The following is a 20,324-nucleotide window of genomic DNA, read 5'->3' as shown; positions in this document are numbered from 1 at the left end:
AAACAACATTATTTAATGAAATAGCCTGTTAGCTGATTAGCTTTAAAGCTAACTTCCAGTGCGGCTGAGATCCATCAAAAGTTTGTACACGTACAAACTCCAGCCAAATAAAACAACAACCTGGAGGTGGGCGAGTTTTGCAACACATCGGAGATCAAAGGAATAAATGAGTACATTTTTGGTGAGAAGTGAATGTTAGACTCAATTCTATTGTAAGACTGACCTTACTATGGTGGATTTAATAGAATGCAAGATGGAACAAGTATTTCACAGATCCCTTGCAATACCTTGACCAACCAGCGGGAGTCCACAGGCCATTGGCTAATAATAATCTTTTATATGACAAAGGTGCTTTATCGGGGTGGTGTTTTTAATTTATTCAGCTCCAAACCCTGTTTGTCCATGTAGCTGAGCAGTGTGCTTGTGTCTTGTGATGAGGACTGTGTGTTATGGTTAAGTAGGATTTTGAATGAAGGCTACAATAATTTACATTATATCCAGGCAGCTGCCCTACTTTCATGTTTGTAATTATGGAAATAATTTCAGTTATGGTAATTACCGCCCCCTTAACATTTGCTGAGCAGATACTTAACAGTACGTCTGTGTGATTAAATCTAAATCCAGTCTTGCCCTCAGACACCTTGAGAAGTTGCAATATTTTGGCACTAAAATGAATTTTGGGATGGTAATGATACTAATTAATGAGCCACAGAGGACGGTGGGATTTGTATTAACTTTCCAGCCGGCTTAACGTTCCGTTCACAGGATATCTTGAAGGACAGGTAGATGGTATGAGGCATATATGTAAATGGGAAGAAGATGGAGTATTGACATGGGAGAGCTTATGCAACAGCAAGTCAGGGTTAAGAGCGGTTCAAGGAGAACAGAAGATTCTATTGTTCACAGTAACAGGGGAATGGAGGTTTCATCAGAGCAAAGGTGAAAGGAGCGATGTCCTTCACCAAAATGTCAACAAAACAAGTGTGTGTGTGTGTGTGTGTATATACATACATATATGATGCAGTGTTGACCTTGTTATGCCAAGAAAGCTTCGAAGGACACATTATGTTTTAATTAAATTCAAGGCATATGCAATCCTTTAACCTCCAGTAATGTAATTTGATATCCTGATCTGTTATTGTACATAATTATCAATCATCACGTTTCCACTTAATGAAAAAACGTCCATCAATCCCAATTATCCATACATTTTCTACTACTTATGATGTTGATATTTCTACAAATGTATTTCACTTTTAGATACGTTCATCATAAACCAAACTAAATACAATAATGGTGCAAGAGTTGGATATGACGTGTTTTCTGACGCTTTATTGTGTCTCTTCATGTGAGCCCCATTTCCAGTGTGCGTTCCAACTGGTATCGTGCTAATACCATTTGTTATCATCAACAGCAACACTGAAAGGCAGTACCACCCTTTCTATTAATAGACAACTCAACTATTTACATTGTTCTGCTTAATAAGTCCTGAATTAACCCTTTGTTTCCCCGCCTCAGTTGTGAGCCTGCCCCCATCAGTCAAGTTAAAAATAGCTCAAAGTTTGTAGAACATTATAATGTCGCAGTAAAGTTGACCTTTTTAATGTCATTACTTCATTTTATCCAATTATACAGATGCCTTGTAATTTGTCACAACTAATCAACTAATTCTGCAGTTATGGTTGAAGCTAAATCTGTGTGAACTTGACCTTTTTCCAGCATAATAACTTCAACTTTGGGTGCGAATTCAAAGACATTCCCTCAAGGTGTTCCTGAGGCGTCCCATTAAGCACGACCACAGCTGTTGCCATTGTGGAGGTTTACGAAGGACGGATCTAAATTCTGACAGTGATTTTCTTTGAGAAACTGGCAAGAGAACTGCAGTGCACCATGGGAAAACCTAAGGGGATCAGCCTTCAAATCTCTCCCTTTTCCTCGGAGCTTTACAGAACATCTCCAGTGAGCTTTTCAGTGCTCAACTATTCAGAGAACAATCAGTCATCTTTCAAAGAAAGAAAAAAAACCTGATGAGATCGTCCTCCTGCGCTTTCTATTCTCACCTGAATTCTGAATATTTTTCTTCGCACTATTGGACTTCATCCTTCCATCCCCTGCAACTTCGAAACACGAGTTTTCAAACATTGTAGAAAACAAGTCAAGTAACTGTTACTGAAGTTTTTAAATGGAACAAACTGAACCACTGTACTGTACAGTGGTTCAGTACTGTACCTCGATGATTAATTTACGTCGACATGGTAAAGTGCATCCACTAGAGGGCAGCGCAGTGTTGAGGGCTTCTGACCACAACAAATACGGCAACAGTGGAGGAGGTAGTGAGAATGTTCCTCTTTAGAACGAAGTAAAAGCTCCTGAACGATTTCAGAAGGCACCGTCCCTTTCTGTATATGAAGCACATGTTAATCTGACCATAGACTGTGACAAAGGGATGACGTGAAGCCAAATCATGATTTCCCCCTGGTGGCTGGCTGCAGTACAGGTTAGCAGATGGGACATGAACCCAAGTAACCATAGGTGAAAATTAGGGTTTGGAAAAATGTGATTTTTATTTATTTGATTCTATAAAAAAAAAGGGGTAAAACATCATGACTGACAGCACAGAGTGACTTGTGATTGGTCGAGAGTTGGCGAAATACTTTAGCTTAATTTTCTTGCAACAGTACAAACGGGACAGTCTATACACACACATGCACATTTCCTCCTGCAACACCCTTCTATCTGCATCATAAGACAAAAATCACAGATGAGAGCTAATACCCCCCCCCCCCCCCGTCGGGTTTACAGTTTTCCGCACCAGCCCTCTGGGGGTTTACATCATTTCATTACACAGAGATTAATGTACCGAGCTCCACACCTAGCAGCCCCGACTCTCGACGACATGCGAACCTGCCAATTACTCACACAGGCCTTGAAAGATCTCTGCGGTTTGTGGGTGGATTAGGAGAAAGTGAAAGAAGGAACGCGCCTTCGGTGCTGATCAAACTTCAAAGGCCTTGCTGTCAACGCCGAGCATTAGAGTTCAAACATGTTTTCCGAGCCTGGGAGGGGGGGGACACGTGTACATGTTGGGTCGACATGTGATAGCTTTTGACATGCTGTTGGATTTACAGCTTCGGCTCAGCTTTCAGGTCGACACTTTGCCGCTCTACACAGAGGCTACTGCAGGATCAGACGAGGGTGATTCAGCAGTATATCCTGCTCTCAGCGAAGATGGCAACTTCCAAAATGTGACAAAATTGCAAAGAAAAAGTTAATCTTTCCAATTATAGACATTGTTTGTCACCCACATGTCTCAGACTTATTTTCATATTGCTGCAGCTTCCCAAACTCAGTATCTCCTCAAAATAGATAAGCAAACCACTAACACACTATTCTGTCAGAAACAGGGATGCTGGGAGTCAGTCAGAATTTGGGTTGCTGAGAGGCTATATAATGACGTCATAAAAATATCACGCAGCAGGCATGATTTTTGTGTTTATCTAAATGTCCACATTATATTAGCATTTGGTTTTAGAACATTTTACACTACAGCAGACCTGAAATTAGAGGCTCAACCTGTCTGGTAAAGTAGCATGGAACCATATTCACCTTATTTAATTCACCCTAAGTCTTAACTTACTCTGACTTAAATGTGATACATAATTAAAAGCCTGGGTATACGGTGTTAAAGTCTTTCTACTTTCCCTGCTAAAATAGATCCCATACAGTGAGTGGTCCATTCAGAAACTGAAATAACAATGAAAAGGATAATTTCCATTCTAAAAACATGGCTTTATTAAAAATAATTCCACCTGGCTTTGAACGCACGGACCAAGGACAGCTCCACAATCTGATGGAGAAGGCCACAGCGCCACCAAGTTCGGGGCAGACACCCAGGGAGCCATGCACAGCTCCACTAAGTCCTCTTACAGGTATCCTTTGGGGTATTTTTCATACAAATTGAGCGTAAAGTCCTGCAGACTTTCTCTGGCCAGCGTGCGCAGAATAAAGTCCATAACATGTTTGGAAGATCTCCTGCTCCTCCGTACATTCTAGATTCATCGCAAGCCGGGCTGTGTCGGGATGAGGTTTCTAACAAGAGGAACCATAAACATAGAAACAGACAAATGTCCAGAGAGCTTTTGGTGACAAGAGCAAATGTCTTTGTTGATGACAATCTCATGTGTGAAAGGCAACCTCCGGTGAAAGTCTGGATGCAGTTTTGTGGATAACCTCCTTAGGCCCTGTCTGAAAATGGCAAATGTGTGTAAAAAAAATTAAGAAATATGTCTATTTTACCACATGTGCACGGTTTTCACTGGAGATTTTTAGGATTGAAGTCAACTGACCCTTTAATAAATCATGACTGCTCATCAGTTCACACAAATTTGAAGAACATGTATTTGTACTGAAAAAGTTGTGGATTATTACATAAAAAGAATAGTTGTGTCATGGTCTGTTTGAGAAATGTGACTAACATGAACAAACTCAATAACCCTTGTAATGGCATGTATTTCCCGTCTGTTTGATCATGATTGAATGACGATGTAACCTTTATCATGCTGCATCCTTTACTCTTGAATGTGTATTGACTTGATTACCATAGCCACTGTAACCATAATTTCCTCTAGACAATGTATCTTTGATCCTGCCTTTCCTGCAGAAACTGAATGTTTATTGGCCTGATTACCATAGCCACTGTAACCTGATTTTCTCTAGACACAGCCCTTTACTACTGAATGCATATTGGCCTGCTAGATTGTTGTATCCATGTGATCAAACAATCTCAACCTTTCCTGTTTAACACACCCCCTCCAGCATGGGAGTGGTTAGCCAGTGTATAAAGAACTGAAATGTCTTCTATCTGGGTGCATTACTACAACTAAACCCTGTGGTGTGCACCATGCTCTAGGCATTAAAGTGTGACAATACTGTAAGAGAGTTTTGAGTCTCGTTTCCTCGTTGGTAGTGGGATTATTGTGGAAATTGCCACAACACCCTAAACCGTGTTGTAAAATGACTGGGCGTTAATTTGAGGAAGTCGTGGTCACATTGGTGGGCAGCTGGGTGGGGTTAGAACAGATGTTAACAAAGAGAGAGGGTAAGAAATTACTCCAGACTGGAAAAGAACTGAGATCAACACAGCACCACAGGTACATTACTTTTGAACTCTTTACATCTTGGCCACGAAGGCATATGCTATTATTATACAATAATATCATATTATATTATGATGATTTTCAAATACTGGGATTAAATTGTTTCAGATTTCCAAGTTAAGTAAAACACTTTATACTGTGAAACCTTTTTATAAGCGTTAAATAGGCTAATTTAATTACAATGCACAATATTGTTTATCCAAAACAACTATTTAACTTTGACTTTATTTTTGAGGGGGAAAAATATTCCCCCTATACTTAATTTCCTAAACACAGAGGTGTAACTGTGACAACCTTACTTCATATGCTAATATGTGCATTATTATATTAGCTAATGGAAGCTAATGTTAGCAAAACTAACAGCCAAAGTAAACCTGCAATATAAGCACAAGTATGAAAATATAAACAGAATAGATAATATAATAAAATATAATAATAAGACAAATATACAATGGGAAAAGACTGCCTTTGGGTAGTTAAGCATTCATGTATCTATATATCAGGTGTTTGTGTCAAAATTACCCTTAATATTAAAATATTAACTGGCAAAACTTGTGTAACATGTGGTTTTGCTGTGAAAAGCCACTGGTTGCAGAAGTGAAACTGAACTTGAGAAATCGAGATGGGCGTTTCTTGTTCCTCTTTTATAAATTAACACACACACACAGGGTTTTTTTGCAGCGATCCCTATCAAGACTTAACATTGACTTCTAATCATTTTGGACAGCCTTAACAAAACATGATCCCAAATTGTTAATCTAACCATTAACGGTTAACCTAATGTTAAACAGGTCCTTCTCAGCTGTTTGCACGATGACAACACTTTGCAGAGGTGGAGAGAAAAAAACATTTTTAGGACGAGATGTCCAACAGAACCCGCCCTGGTTGGGAGGGGGTCGGCAGGCATGTATTGAGTCTTTTTATATAGTGTGTATTAAATGATGGACAAAGCATCTTCCTCCCACAACAACAAATGAGGACACAATACCCAGAATATAGGTTGTGACATCTTGCGTTAGTGACTTCATTTGGAGCCTACAGCTGAGTCACAATGCAGGGGGAGCCTTTTCTGAATGAGGTCTACAGGGCACATGGAGACTTTTTCCTTTCTGGGCCCCATGGAACTAGAAAAATTAATGGTCTTGTCTACAGTGCTGCATATATATCGATATATACCTGCTCACTCTCTACTTGTTTCTCTTCACAGGTCTTTATTTTATAATTTTACAATCACCAAACCTGACAAGTACTACCAACTACCTACATACAAGATGAATAAAGGCTCCATTGCCTCTGATGGCACTGTGAGCATAGCCTGTGATAAGTGTTGCCAGATGAATAAAAAAGAGTCTAGTGGTAAAAGTGTGAGCCATGGAGACGGCATGGGCAAACAAAGGCTAGGACGAGTCATAACGCACAGCCAGGAGGCCAGAGAGCTCCCTATGCCCTCAGACTCCACCTCCAGGGCCACGCCCACTTCTCATCAGAGGCGGTGGTCAGCTGACCTCAGTAAGTGTGGGAGCCCACATGTTATTACTGTGAGGAAGAACAAGAAGGAACCACAGCCTCCTCAGCGAAGAACGTCTCTTTCCAAACCTCCTGCAGCCTCTGATAACTTAACCAGGCGCTACTCCTGCCCCCACACCAGAATCTTGAGCTCAACATCATCTTCCTCCTCCTCATCCACCACCTCCTCCTGCTCCTCTCCTCCTCCCATACAGACCTCCGCCATCACCGGCAATGACCCTCTAGGCTGGAGGTTGCGTCCCAAGTCGAGCCTCACCACCACCCAGGCTCGTGCCAACAGGCTGTCTCTGCAGATCCCCCTCCCTGTCGTCCTCCCAGACTGCAAGTCCAGGCCTGTCCCAAACTCTACACCAGATAACTCCCTAAATCAAGTCCGCTCCCCGAAAATTAAACCCCCTCTCGGAGCCAAACCATCACGTCGGCGCCACTCGGACTCCTCAGCCTTCCTCAGATCTCCGGCGAGCCCTCAGCCCCTGGTGACACTTGAGGTACTCTGTAGCGTGCGTCTACGTCGGGTCGCCCATTCAGACGAGTCCGACGACGTCTTCAGTGAGGTGGAGTCGCCGGTGACCCCTCAGCGGAAAATACCACCAGCTGTTCCAGAAAAAACCTTCACAGCCAGACAAATGGCGCGGCGGATTGCTCATTCGGCGCATCGCTGTGCACCTGTTTCCACCAAAACTACAGAAGACATTTACAGAAGAGTGAAGCCTGAATATAAACAAGCACATCAGACTACAAAATCTGGTGAGTGCTCTTAACAGCTTCCAAGAGTATTCCTCTTTCAAAATCCCAATGCAATACAGTCGTTAACTTATATAAAGATGGAAAATGTGTGATATCCACAGGGGCGTAAACAGTGTGGAGATTTCGGTATAAAGGTTCTGCCCTCTAGTGGTAATGTCGCCCATCTTTATGAACAAAGCATCTCGATTGCCACGTCATGGCTGGCTGCAGAATAAATAAATTCTGCCTCCTCCACGTTAGTTGATGGGACATGTACCAAATTTGATTAAGTTTGGGTTTTATTAGTTATATCATGTTATAAAATGGGAGATTTTATGAGTAAAAGCTAAGATTGTTGTCCATCTTCAGTCTATGCTCTGAATCAAAACACAAACATGGCTGACGGAATCTGGTATAAAGGGCGGACATTCAGACTGGACCTATGGGTGATTTTTTTTGTGCAAACCCAATTGTTTTGTTTTGACACAAACTCGAAAAATAATTTTAATTTAATGTTTTGAATCCATTAACTAATATCAGTATATGGTGGATATAATAGTTAACAATCTACTGACAAGTTGGGACAAAATCCACTATAGGGCTGATAAATAATTGAAATACTAATTAATTTAGGATCTGTATTCATAAACTGTATAAAATCTATCTCTAATGTATACAACGTAGTCTTTAAAGTTTGCAGAGGGTTTAATTGCAGATCCCTGATCAGCTTCTGATTGACTCTCTCTGTGAAGCTCCTTCTCTCCGTCAGTCAATAGTAACAGCATTTACTTTGTTCCAGCAGGACTGCATCTGGACACCAGTTCCTCTCCACGCTTCCCTGGCAGAGAAATCTGAACCTCCAGCCTTCATCCCCAAACCTCCAACACCGTTCATTATCAAGCTGTTGTAAAATAATTCACAGATGCTGCATGTACATTTGTGAGGATGGGAAACCATGGCCTAATCTGAGGTCTTGTTTTTTTAAATCAAAGTGCTGAGATGTGTGCATGTGTGTTCCAAAAAGACATTTCAAAAGTGTTTAGTACAGTATTGTGTTTTTTTTCTCTGATGTAAATATCTGCTGACTCATCTCTCTCAAGCAATTATGACTTAGTTCTTCCTGTCATTCACATAGCAAGCCGTTTTCAGACATGAACTCAAGAGGATGTCTGTAGAATGGGGTCTGGACTTTCTCTGGAGTTTGCTTTTCGCACAAACAACGGAGCAGCAGATTCTCTGCTCAGACGCATTCACAACAACACAAATCTCCAGATTGCCCAGGTGAGGTGCAAGCATTCAGATTGGTTACATGTGTACATGACGGAAGTAAAATTAACCTGGATAATAATAAACGCTTTTAAGAATTCAAAGTTTTTAGAATTTGACTCTCTGCACAATCGACTGTACACAATGTCTGACACACAAACAATAAAACGTGATGAGCTTTAACACAGACAGAGCGCCCAGCCCATTCCCAACAGGCGGGTTTAGAATGGGCACTGCACAAGTTAATTCCAGCCTCATTGGATATTTATGGAAAATAAAGAGCTCATTACAAAATGTGCTACATGCACAGTGTCACCTACATCCATCATTTTGATAAAATCCTTCCTCTATTAAGAACATACATGCTATCTACTGTGTAATAACCCAAAAGTGATACAGTGAAATAGTTTGCAATATTTCAGCAGAATATATTGTGTAAAATGGCTTCAGGTAAAATGATGGGAGTGGGAGGTAAAAGGAAGAAGAAAGAAGTTTGGATGGAGTTACTGTGAATCTGGCTCTGGTCCTCTGAGACGAGCTGGGCGTCCAGCAGAGCCGAGGGAGATCTGCAGCCCGGGAAGCTGGAAGCATCACTGCAGGCTGGTGTGTGTGTACATCATCAAATGACACCCACACACACACACACGCAGATACCTCTATTTCACACACACACACACACACACACACACACACACACTGGCAGATACCTCTCTCACACAGACACAAAAACACACGCACACACCTCTGTATCACACCATGTGCTTGCAAATCTGAAGCTGCTGCACATTCCCATTATGGTTCACTTATTTAATTATTTTATTGAACCACAAAAAAGTATTTAGCTTAATTTGCTGGATAAAGATTATTACAATTTTATTGAAAATAAGTGTTGTACACATACACACTCATGCATCACATACAAACAGGTTTGCACAGACAAGACGATGTCTGTGTCTGGTTTTCTGTTAAGAATGATAAGAATATGATAATTCTGAAATAAGATTAAATTGTTGTGAATGAAATCAAAATGGTCATTTATGAACAGAAACATGTATGAACAAAACACATGTGATGATGTGGTGAGCAGACTGTTTCTAATTGTTTCAAAACGATATCCTGGCTAAACACTGCCAACAACAAGCACAGAACTTATGAAGATGACAACAAAGGAAGATGGTTGAAAATAAACTAAAATATAAAATATATATCTCTTGTTCACTACAATGTGTTGTCACGTGACCTGTTGAGGGATAACAATGTCTGATGCCAGTATACAGTGTTTGTCAATAAATGTATATTGTAAAACTGAGCAATATTACCTAATGTCATTTTTAAACCCCTTTTGTGACAGCTGAGTTCAAATGACAGAGGTCCAATGTCGGCTCATGCTGAATGAACAAACACTCCAGGGTTTGAAATGTCCCAATCACGCTCGGAGTGAGCGACACTCTGGTGTAGGTTCTCACTCAGTGACTGACTGAAACTTGGAGTAAAAAAAGTCTCACGAGACTAAATTAGATGGACGGATCCACTTCACCTTTGAAGAGGAACAAAAAGATGAAGATGAAAAGCAGAGAAGAAGAGTTATTTTTATCTCCCAGAACGAGGAGAGAAGGAAATGCAGCACACTGATTATTGTGTTTTTAATTCAGCGCCTGCATCCTGTGGATGTCCCGGTCTATGTAGCTGACGTTGGCTGCGCCCTCCAACGGCAGCTTAAACCATGTCAACCAAACCGAAATGAGACTCCTGGTTTACCTCCAGTGTCACCAGCTTGTCCAGCCGTTACCACGTCGCCTAGCAACAAAGCTACGGACAAAAATGTTGTTGGGTTGATTCAAAATATTGACAAAATTCGGCTTTAATTAAATGTATTCGCCTCACGTCTTCGCCTTGCTTCTTTCTGCCATTACCTCTTTGAAAAACAATTTGTTACTGAAGCACAATGAATCATGGGATATGTTTGGCCGGAAAGGAACCAACCAGTGGAGCAGCCGGCAGAATTGGTCCAGGTTAAGGTTAGTAGCAGTGACTAGTCGTCCATTTAGAGCGGAAGTCAATGCAATGTCCTAACAAAGATTACTGCACGTGTGAGTGTATCAGTCTCTTTCAGGCCATTATGGTGAAACATTAAAGGCCCAAAAACCACAGCTTCTTCTTATCTTCATCCAAACACTTGTTTCTCTTCCTGCTCATGAGGACAGAGTTTTGTGTCATACAATCGTCTAATAACACAATGCTAGTCGAAGAAAAAAATATAAATCCTGTGTAAATTGTTAACTGTTGCCAAATTCAACTTTATTGTAAGTTCTGCAGTATGTACAGTCCATAGACTGGACTGAAATGCTGTTTCACTCTAATTCTCTGTTTAGACATAAGTGGAGCTTTAAGCACTTAAAACATATGTTGCACAACTATTAAGTACACACCATATTTAAGTACTTGAGTGACATTAGGTGTACAACAGAGTACACAGTCAAGAGGAACAGGGTAGGATGGTGTGGTGCAAACCAGGTTGGTGCAATAATAGATTGAGCGGTGCAAAATATTTCATGAAAAGTGATGTTGATCCACAGCTTGAGTAAAGTAGCAGCAGATGTTGGGTAATAGCAGCATTGACAGTAAAACGTTTAATTTTGTTGGCTGCTGATTTTACACAGTAAAGTCATTCAGCCCCTTTACTCCAACAGCAGAACAACATGTGGTAAATACAACAAAAGAATAAAAATGACTGTAATTGCGTGAACATGTTGCTGGCCGTGTGCCGGCTGACACTGGGTGTACTGCGCATGGATTTTTGTTTAGCTCTTGTGGGAATCTTTTAAATAACAAAGACTATCTGCTGCGAGAAGCCTTTCAGGCATTTAATCATTGCATGATTTTTTTCACTGCCTATTTGTCCATGCATGCTGATCAATAGTGAGAGTGTGTGGGTGTGTAGTATGTGAGTAATTGGAAATCAGCATCCGAGCAGTGTCTTTAGCAAACGGTGAACAGGAGCAGCTGTGAAGCGCTGATATGAGGTTGGAACTAATCCAGTTGTTCAAAGACTCCTGAAAAATCACACGTATATTTACATGCATGCAGCAATGTGCAGTGTACACACACATGCAGGCTACCGTGCAGTGAATGTGCAAACGTTTACTGCACACGCAACTGTCGGAGTATGAATGTGCAACTTAGTTCAGGACACAGTTTCAAGAAGTAATGTTAGAAATGCTTTGACCACTTCAACTTTTTTTGTGTCACATGGCTAGAATTGCTGTCACTCTGTTACATGTAGATGTTCGCATACTTTTGGACAGTTAAGCCTAAATAAATATAAAGAGTTGGTGAGGGTGGAAGTTGGCTGCCTCTCTGTCTGGCGCATCTGAGTTAGATATGAAAGTCCCTAAGCATGGACAAAATGTACTGTTGGTTGTCCCTTTATCTATAACCTGACCTTGGTACTGCAAAGAAAGAAGAATCTGTGGAATTTTACAGATACTGTTCTCCTGTACAGATATAATACACACTATACATAATGTATAGTGGCATATACAGTAAAGTGTGAGGATGGTTTGCAAGTATATGCATTAAATCTGACAACATTTTAACAGAGGTGGAGAAAGCTGCTGTGTTCTCCCTCACGCTTCTTTTGCCAATTTCTCATCAGGAGACAGGTAAACCCAGTTTAAAAGAGGTTTAGTCAGCAAGTAAGTGAGGCTCAGGCCAGAATTGCTATTATTTCCAAGAGAAAAACTACGTACATATATATCAATAAACACCAGGCTGACAAGTCGCACTTTAGTTTTCACTAATGTGAATGACAGACATGTCAGGCCCCAGGAAGAGTAGCCACTGTCGCAATTTAGTGGGTAATGGTAATCTAAACAAATACATAAACGACTTAAATTCACAATATAACTATCCAGAGACATTTCAGACATGTCTTTAAAATGATATTGTCAATTCAAATTATGAAAAAAACCCTTTCAGATGTGTTTATATTGTTTTCAGATATTCTATTTGACGTTTCCACAAACTTGTTTCCATATGTCACCTTAATTTTCAGATTTTTAAATGTCTACATGTCATTTGACAAACAGACCATTTTGATATCGTCTTAAAGAGCATATTCTTTTCAGAAATGTGCATTTAATTTGTTAAATTAGGACGAGAAACTCCCTGAAGTCAGTCTTAAAGAGGCCAAAAACATGTTTTGTGAGTCCACCAGAACCTTGACCTTTAACCTTTGACCACCAAAATCAAATCAGTTCATCCTTGATTTAAAGGGAATGTTTGTACCAAATTTGAAGCAATTCTCTTTCAGCATTCATATCAATTGGACGGACGGAGAACGTGAACAAATATCGCCTCCGGCAACTGTCTGTCTCCTAATTTGTGTAATTTGTTATGATTGTAACGTTTGAAATTCCCCAAAAAGTTATGAATAGGAAACTAATGGTAGGAGCCAAAAAGCAGCTTGTCACACTCGTCCATTATAATAATGGTAAAAATAAACCGACAGGTCGGCTTGACAACGGGTAAAAGTACAATCCCATCATTGCCATCTTCCTGACCAATTAGGGAACAAGTAAATAAGATAAAATGACAGACGGTATCATGATGAAAGGCTTTTGGATTTTTCACCAGCATCACAACAGTGATGACGTAGATTTGAGATGTGTGTATGTAAAAATATTTGTATGATGTTCCCTAGTGTATCACTGCTTTCATACCTTTGTGCGTCTTATGTGTGATGCGCTATAGATACAATATTTGTTCTTCTTGACAGTACAACATCAAAACACATGAAAAGACCTTGTCCCATTCAAACCTTTGTGTATCAAAGACAGCACTGTCGGCTGCACTCAGCGTCATGAAGGTTGATTCTTTTCTCTCTTAACAAAGGTACAAATCAAACAGAATGCAACTGTTCTCGTCATCCAGCTGCTCCAACCTCACCCATTGTCTCCTGTTCACAACATGAAGGACAGTGGCAGCGTGTGGCTCATTTAAAGAATCACAGATTTCCACAAATTCTGCATTCATGCCGATGTCAATAAATGTAATGTCCTTCGGTAATCTAACAATCCTGCTCAGCATAGAAAATCATTGCATAAAATGTCTGTGTTAAAAATCCAGAGGATAGCGTATTTGTTTAGTGTTGTTATTGATGGGGCTTCTCTGCTTTCCTTTCTTCCTTCCCTATTTCCTTCCCCCTTGGGCTCCTCTCACAGGTCACTCATCGAGAGCTTGTTTCAACACACATGGAGCCAGTCACCAAAGGTCACATCATTACGAGCACAACAAAAACATCACAAAACACTAGGTGTGTTGGACTTCATGTTGCTCGGTGCAGCGCTTACTGAAGGTGATGCATGCTGGTTTGACAACAACACCTGCTGGTTAGAAATGTTTACTCGATTTTTCTTTATCCAGTGCTGAAGAATATGGAGACTGACAAAAGGAATGAAAGAAAGAAAAAACATGGGCGTCAAGAATGAGAGAGGGTGAGGGATGGAAAGCTCTGGACTCTCCATCTCTTTATCATCCAGATGCTCTGCAGCCTTCACCCTGAGGCTCTGCTCCTAATGGATTCCCACTATAGGCCCTATAGGGAAACAGCAGTGTGTGCAGCAGTGGCCTTGAATGTGCATGGATGTGGTCAGAGCTGCGTATGCCACTCGTACGCATTCATAGGCTAAAGTTCCAACTATTAATCTGCAACCCTTCACATAACAGGGTGCGGGAAGAAAGATGTACTGAAAAGGCATGAGGAGTAAAAGGGAGAAATTACTTTTCCTTCTCTTCAACCATGTGTCTGTGTCAAGCGTCTTTTTCTGCACAGCGACTCTATCCTCAGCTAGTGAAGCCATTTGTACACACACACACGCAAACTGACCTGCATGAGTGCACATAGACATTCACGTCATGCATACACATCACACAAGCATACTGTTCCCATGCATACATATTACAACTACACACACCCACAGGCTCCAGATGTAAATGCATCCGGCCTGCCAGATGGCCGAGGAGCCTTCGTCCCCCTAATGTGCACGACACACTTTCATGATACATATTCTGCTCTTATCCCCCCCCCCCCCCCCCCCCCCCCCCCCATCTGTTCTAATTAAAGCAGTTTGGCATGGCGAGGGGGGTGGCGGGCAACGGCTGGAAAATCTCAGCTGGAGGTGAGTTCAGAGGAGAGACGGGCCGCGACTACAAAGCAACGGCTCCATTTTGGGGAGAAAGTGAGCTCTATTAGGCGCCCCCGATGTTTTTCAGTTCCATTATCTCCTTTCATTTGCCGCCACGGTGCCCGTCCTCATTCGCCGTCATTATCTAATGTTCATTATTCCATCCCCGCTGCGAGCGTGTGCACCTTTTGCACCTCACTTTAAGAACTTTTGGAGCCGTGCACTGTCAGGAGACAAGGAGCTTTCCATAAAGCACCACGCTTACTTTTAAAACCCACATCCTATTTCTGCTTTGTTTACATGGAAGCTTGGCTATGAAGGATTTTACCTTACAAAGATTGGTCCATTAGTTAACATAAACATAATCACTCATGCAAAATCTCCAGATTATGCTGTAGCCTACACACCACCACACAGCAGTGACATACACATGAACACAATCCTTAAACCCCTTTATCTAATGCAAAAATGCTGTATGATGTTATTGCACTTGCATTGAATATTATTTACTTTGTTAACCACCATCTTGTTTGTTCGTCTCTGACCTTTAACCCCAGGGACCATTTACCGTCATTTTGATCCACACACACACACACACAAACACACACACACACACACACATACACAAGCATTCAGACCTGAATATAGTTACAGAAATTGTTAATTCAATGTTGCACATGTGTGAATACTGCAACTTCATCTTAGCAGAACTCAAAGTCCTTCAACCTTGAATGTGCGTTTGCTTTGGTTCAAGTTATTAATTTAATTTATTAATGAGGTCCAAATTGATAGCTGAATCAGTCTAATAGCTACTTCTCTCTCCATTTTCAAGGGTGCTGCCCTCAAGGTGACGAAGATATTGTTTAATATTAATAGTCTTATGTCTAACTATAACACCTACACAGCCCAACGAAATTGGTGAATGAATTAATGCACAAGACTCAAATATATTTCTCCTGATGAATCATTTGGACGTTTTCAAAGACTCTTAGATTTCCTTTGGACTTTTATTCTGAATTGGATATAGTCTTTAATTATTTGTTACCCTTCCTTGTGCGTCTCTGCCTCAGTTAATTTCTTCTGACCCCTCGTGTTGTCCTTTGCTATCTTCTTATCTCATTACTTCCTGGTCCTCCTGCCTCTTATTGTCAGTTTCTTCTCCTCCATCCCTTGTGATCGTCTGCACCTCTTCCTCATGTGTTTCGCCTGTGTTCAGTTGTTCCTGCAGCCTTCTCTCTATATAACGTCTCTTAGTGTGTTCTAATAGTCCAATTTGCTGAAATACTTCTGGGTCATTTCACTTATGTTCCTTCCACCTCCTCCTTGTGTCTAGAGACATGTCCAAGCAAGGTGAAATATAACCCCTCCAGTGTTTTTGAGTCAGGGTCTCCTACATCAGAAAAGGGAGAGATGCCCAGGAGACCTCTTTTATCAGATGTCTGAACCACCTCAACTGACAAGCAACTCCCTGATAACTGAGCTCCTCACTGGTGCAGCCACACTGAGGGAACTCATCACCGTTTTCACCTGAGACCCTGTTCCTTGAACCGTTTCAGACGATTGCTCTTACCCGGATGTTGTCGAAGGATGCTTTGTTAGTGACATCATACAGAAGGAGAAGAGCTGCGGAGAGAGAGAGAGAGAGAGAGAAGAAAAGACTCACATTTAAATTTGACAGACTCATTGAAGAAACAAATTAACAAACTGTATTTTACATCATTTATATATCATAATGTGTTGGTATCACAAAGTTGCTGCAGCAGTCTCGCCAGTGCAGCCAGCGACCTACTAAATCAATTCCTACATGAGATGGGAAATTTTATTTTATGCAAAACAGATTTGTGTTTGTGTGTTCTGGGGTCTATTTGCTTTGGAGAGGATGAGACCTGCGGAGATCCAGCTCCTAATACGAACCCCCTGAATCACCAACAATGAAGAAATAAAAATAAAAATAAAAAACTTGAGTGGCTTCACAAAAAGACAACTCAAGTGAATGTTTAAAATGGAGGGAAAATTGTTGTAAAATCACTGTAGATGGACACCCACACAAGGATATAAGTAAAATATTTTAGAGATTTGTGCAGACATGTAAGTGTAAACAATCCACTTATTATTTTCAGAACTTAGCAGCACCAAGCATCATTCAGTTTTTGCAAAATATAGTTTAAAAACCAAAACAAAAAGATGATTAGTAGGGCAGTTATATTCTCATTTCGATAAACTTTGCAGATAGTCATTAAATATTTATAGTTTGGAAGTTCAGCAGGAGCTTTTGGATCTTACACAGGAGAAATGCATACAAATTTTGCGCCAGTACTTGAGCAAAGTGCTGAGCTGTTCAGCACAGCGTTAGCGTTGCACCTGACAACATAACCACACATGTGAATACTAATTACGGCTCTGCCATACATGAGAACATCACCTCAGGTATATAGCAGCATGAACCGAAGGGGTTGCATAATAAAGCTCTTCTCAGACAGAAAAAGACATTACACCTGTGAGGGCACTCGCAGCTCATTTTCTCAGCTGGATCAACCTTCACTTTAGAGAATTAGCCGAAGCTAATTAGCTCCGGAGCAGCTCTCCGCCTCCTCCAACTAACGCATCTGGTCCCTCCAGCCATCTCCTCATTCACTTACATCTCACCCCATCCTCATTCCTACACTATTCCACCCCTCAGCCACGGCAGCATTTTCACCAATCTACCTAAGATTAGGTCCTGCATTCGTTTACTGCAGCCGGACAAGTCCATAAAGGGTGTTTACTGACTTGTAATTACTGTGGTCTGTCTCTGTCACACTCAGAAAACACCGTCCTTAATCCAATTATATCTTCTCTTGACCGCACGACAAACAAAGGCAGAGAACTTTCTCACAGCAGTGGGGCTTTTTCGTCATATGCATCGGGGATGCAAACTAGTCGGCATTAGACAGAAATAACGATGTTGAAAGATGAAGGAGGCCAGGACACAGGAAGTGTGTAAATAGTGAGGGGAAAAAAGGAGAAGAGCTTCAAACAGGCAAGGAGGAGTAGACGAGACAAGATGACTAAAATACAGACGTATGCTGACGCATCTATAACCTCCAGGGAAACAGAGGATGACGGCAGGTATGTTTACAGGAGAGAGGCTTTCCTGTTGCTTTTTTGGCTGCCGGACCTGACAAGTTCAAAAAGGTAATCAAGCATCACGCTGGGTAGAAAACATTAAAGATAATGATTATAATTACTTAAATATACTTATTTCTACAAGCCAACTACACTGTCTGCTGATTCAAAGTTAGCTCGACCACAACCAGGAAACATTAAGACAGACGTGTTTCATTGTTCAGATACTTGAATATGTAGAATCTGTAGGTGAGGCTTTGGGGCCTTCTGTTCCTGGTTGGACCAATTGTGTTTGAGCAGGCTTTGATTACCTACAGGTAAACAGGCTGTGGTGGTTTTTGTGTGGAGAGACCTTTGACTCGTGTAATAAAATAAACTATTTGGACTGTTACTAGTAAACAGTAAACGGAAGATTAAGACTTTTCCTGAATATCCACTCTCTACACCAGAAGTCCCAAAATATTGCCAATTGCTCCCGAAGGCAAATTCATCGTCAAACAATAGACGATGTTTTCCGAGATTGTTTGCTTCTAAATCTCATCTAACTTTGGCTCATAAAACCATGTGCTGCTCCACTGCTTTGCTCACTGGTTCCCTCTCACTGTTCAAACAGCATGACTTTCAGCTACAGCAGACAGCTTGTTCCCAGAGATACAAGCGGTGGAGACCAAAACTGGAACTTGAGTAAGAGTGAATATTGGATTTTCACTCGACTGGTGGCCAGAGAGGCACAACTCCAAATAAAAAATGATGTTGCTTTGTAACAGCTGGATGTCATCGAGCGTTTTCCATTAACTATCTAGACTGTGGCACATATTGTAATCTGCAGCTTAATCTTGAATAAAAATATAAGAGATTTATAAATTGGTGTTTGCAGCACTATTTAGCGAATGCTCGCTCGCGCTGTCACTGTACTGGGAGGTACCGGTTGCTCAGGATTTGGTCCATAACGTTTTTACCCTCCACACAGACAGTCAGATCTCATAGTTCAGCTGACCTTAGCTGACATAAGCAAAGGTTTACAAATATGGCCATACAGACTAAAAGGCGATATGTCAAACATCATCTCAGCACAGATCAGAAAAGGCATGTGTAATTAGTCTTAGTAATGCTCATATAAATGAAATAGCTTTTTAATATACAATCTCTGTTCAATCTGTTTGGTTGAAACTTTATTTTCAGAATTACAATAAAACACTTACTTCCACCTCCACTCATGACCAATGTGCTGACAGCCAGCGTGCCAGTATTCCAAACCACATGACCTTTTACCTGATTTGACTTCGTAAAACAAAACCACTCTTCACTATCCTGAAGTTCCTGCAGGAAGAGATGGAGTTTGATGGAGCCAAGTGATCCATAAAGAGCACAGTCATCCATCACCTCTCGGATGATAATCTTTTGCGTCAGTGAACACTGACTGACCTTGGCTGCTTTCCTCCACTTCAAAATAAGTGACAAACATGCATTGCACATCCACATTTGCATATAAATGCCTAACATGAAGAATTTTGACAAGAATGATTAAAAAAATCCTATTGTTTACGAGTACTTGACTGCAGCCCACTGCATTAATGTGGTTGCATATGAGTCATAGCAGTTGTACTTGCTACATATAAATTAGGCCTATATAAAGCATCTTTTTAAAGGTTTTATGGTATTTTCACAAATATATATATGTAAAATATAAGGATGTGATATGGAGCACAACAGTTGGACCGTTTTAAATGGTTCACTGGGCGGTCACTATTATGCTCCTGGTTGCTAAGAAGGTTGTGGTTCCTACATATGCATTCGAGAAACACTGCAGGAAGAAATGTGAAAGAAAGAACAAATTCAAGATTTGGCAAGTTAAATGCTCTTTGCAATATGGTCATTACCATTTTAAATGGGGTCTTATACTTCTACCGCAACATTTCACTCTATATTTATTTGATATATATATTTATTACATTAGATGATTAACAAATGCTATGTCTTGTCACCCAGTAGTACAGAATATAAAAATTAGCAACACATCGACCAACAACAATATGAAAAATGCTGCCGACTCCTCCCTTTCCTCCATGTTGTTACTACTTGTCACCAACATATTCATGGCACCTCCTCTCCCTCTCGTCTGTTTTATCTGGATTCTTAGCAAAATGCTAAACAAGAAAATACCTGATAATTCCCCTCAAATGCATTATGAGTCTGTTTTCAAATGTAAAGAATAGACAGTAAAGATGTTTTTGTTAAAATGTAGGTAGTGTAATTATAGATACCTGAAAAACCTACTTAAGTATAGTAATAAAGTAAAAATACTTTGTTACTTTTCACCTCTGTATATGAAGCTACAGCCATGACAGTCACATTTAAG

The 20,324-nt window shown here is 40.7% G+C and overlaps 2 protein-coding genes across 3 annotated transcripts in view; one reads left to right on the top strand and one right to left on the bottom strand.

Moving 5' to 3' along the window:
* LOC133027440 (ras-related protein Rab-26) overlaps positions 1–20,324 on the bottom strand; it is a 72,342-nt gene that overhangs the window by 8,369 nt on the left and 43,649 nt on the right. The window contains 1 exon segment of the mRNA XM_061094451.1: positions 16,431–16,483. Within this exon segment, the coding sequence (XP_060950434.1) occupies positions 16,431–16,483 (53 nt within the window).
* Positions 6,506–8,751, top strand: LOC133027954 (uncharacterized). 2 transcript variants are annotated; one of them, XM_061095136.1, is made up of 2 exons: positions 6,506–7,430; positions 8,212–8,751. In XM_061095136.1, exons 1-2 carry the CDS (start codon positions 6,539–6,541, stop codon positions 8,262–8,264), a joined length of 945 nt encoding a protein of 314 aa, XP_060951119.1. In that variant the 5' UTR covers positions 6,506–6,538; the 3' UTR covers positions 8,265–8,751. The 2 variants fall into 2 exon arrangements, with proteins under 2 accessions (XP_060951119.1, XP_060951118.1); XM_061095135.1 differs by having other exon boundaries at positions 8,209–8,751.

This window comes from Limanda limanda, chromosome 21 (assembly GCF_963576545.1).
Source record: "Limanda limanda chromosome 21, fLimLim1.1, whole genome shotgun sequence".
Taxonomy (NCBI): Eukaryota; Metazoa; Chordata; class Actinopteri; order Pleuronectiformes; family Pleuronectidae; genus Limanda; species Limanda limanda.
This window is presented reverse-complemented; position numbering and strand designations above follow the sequence as displayed.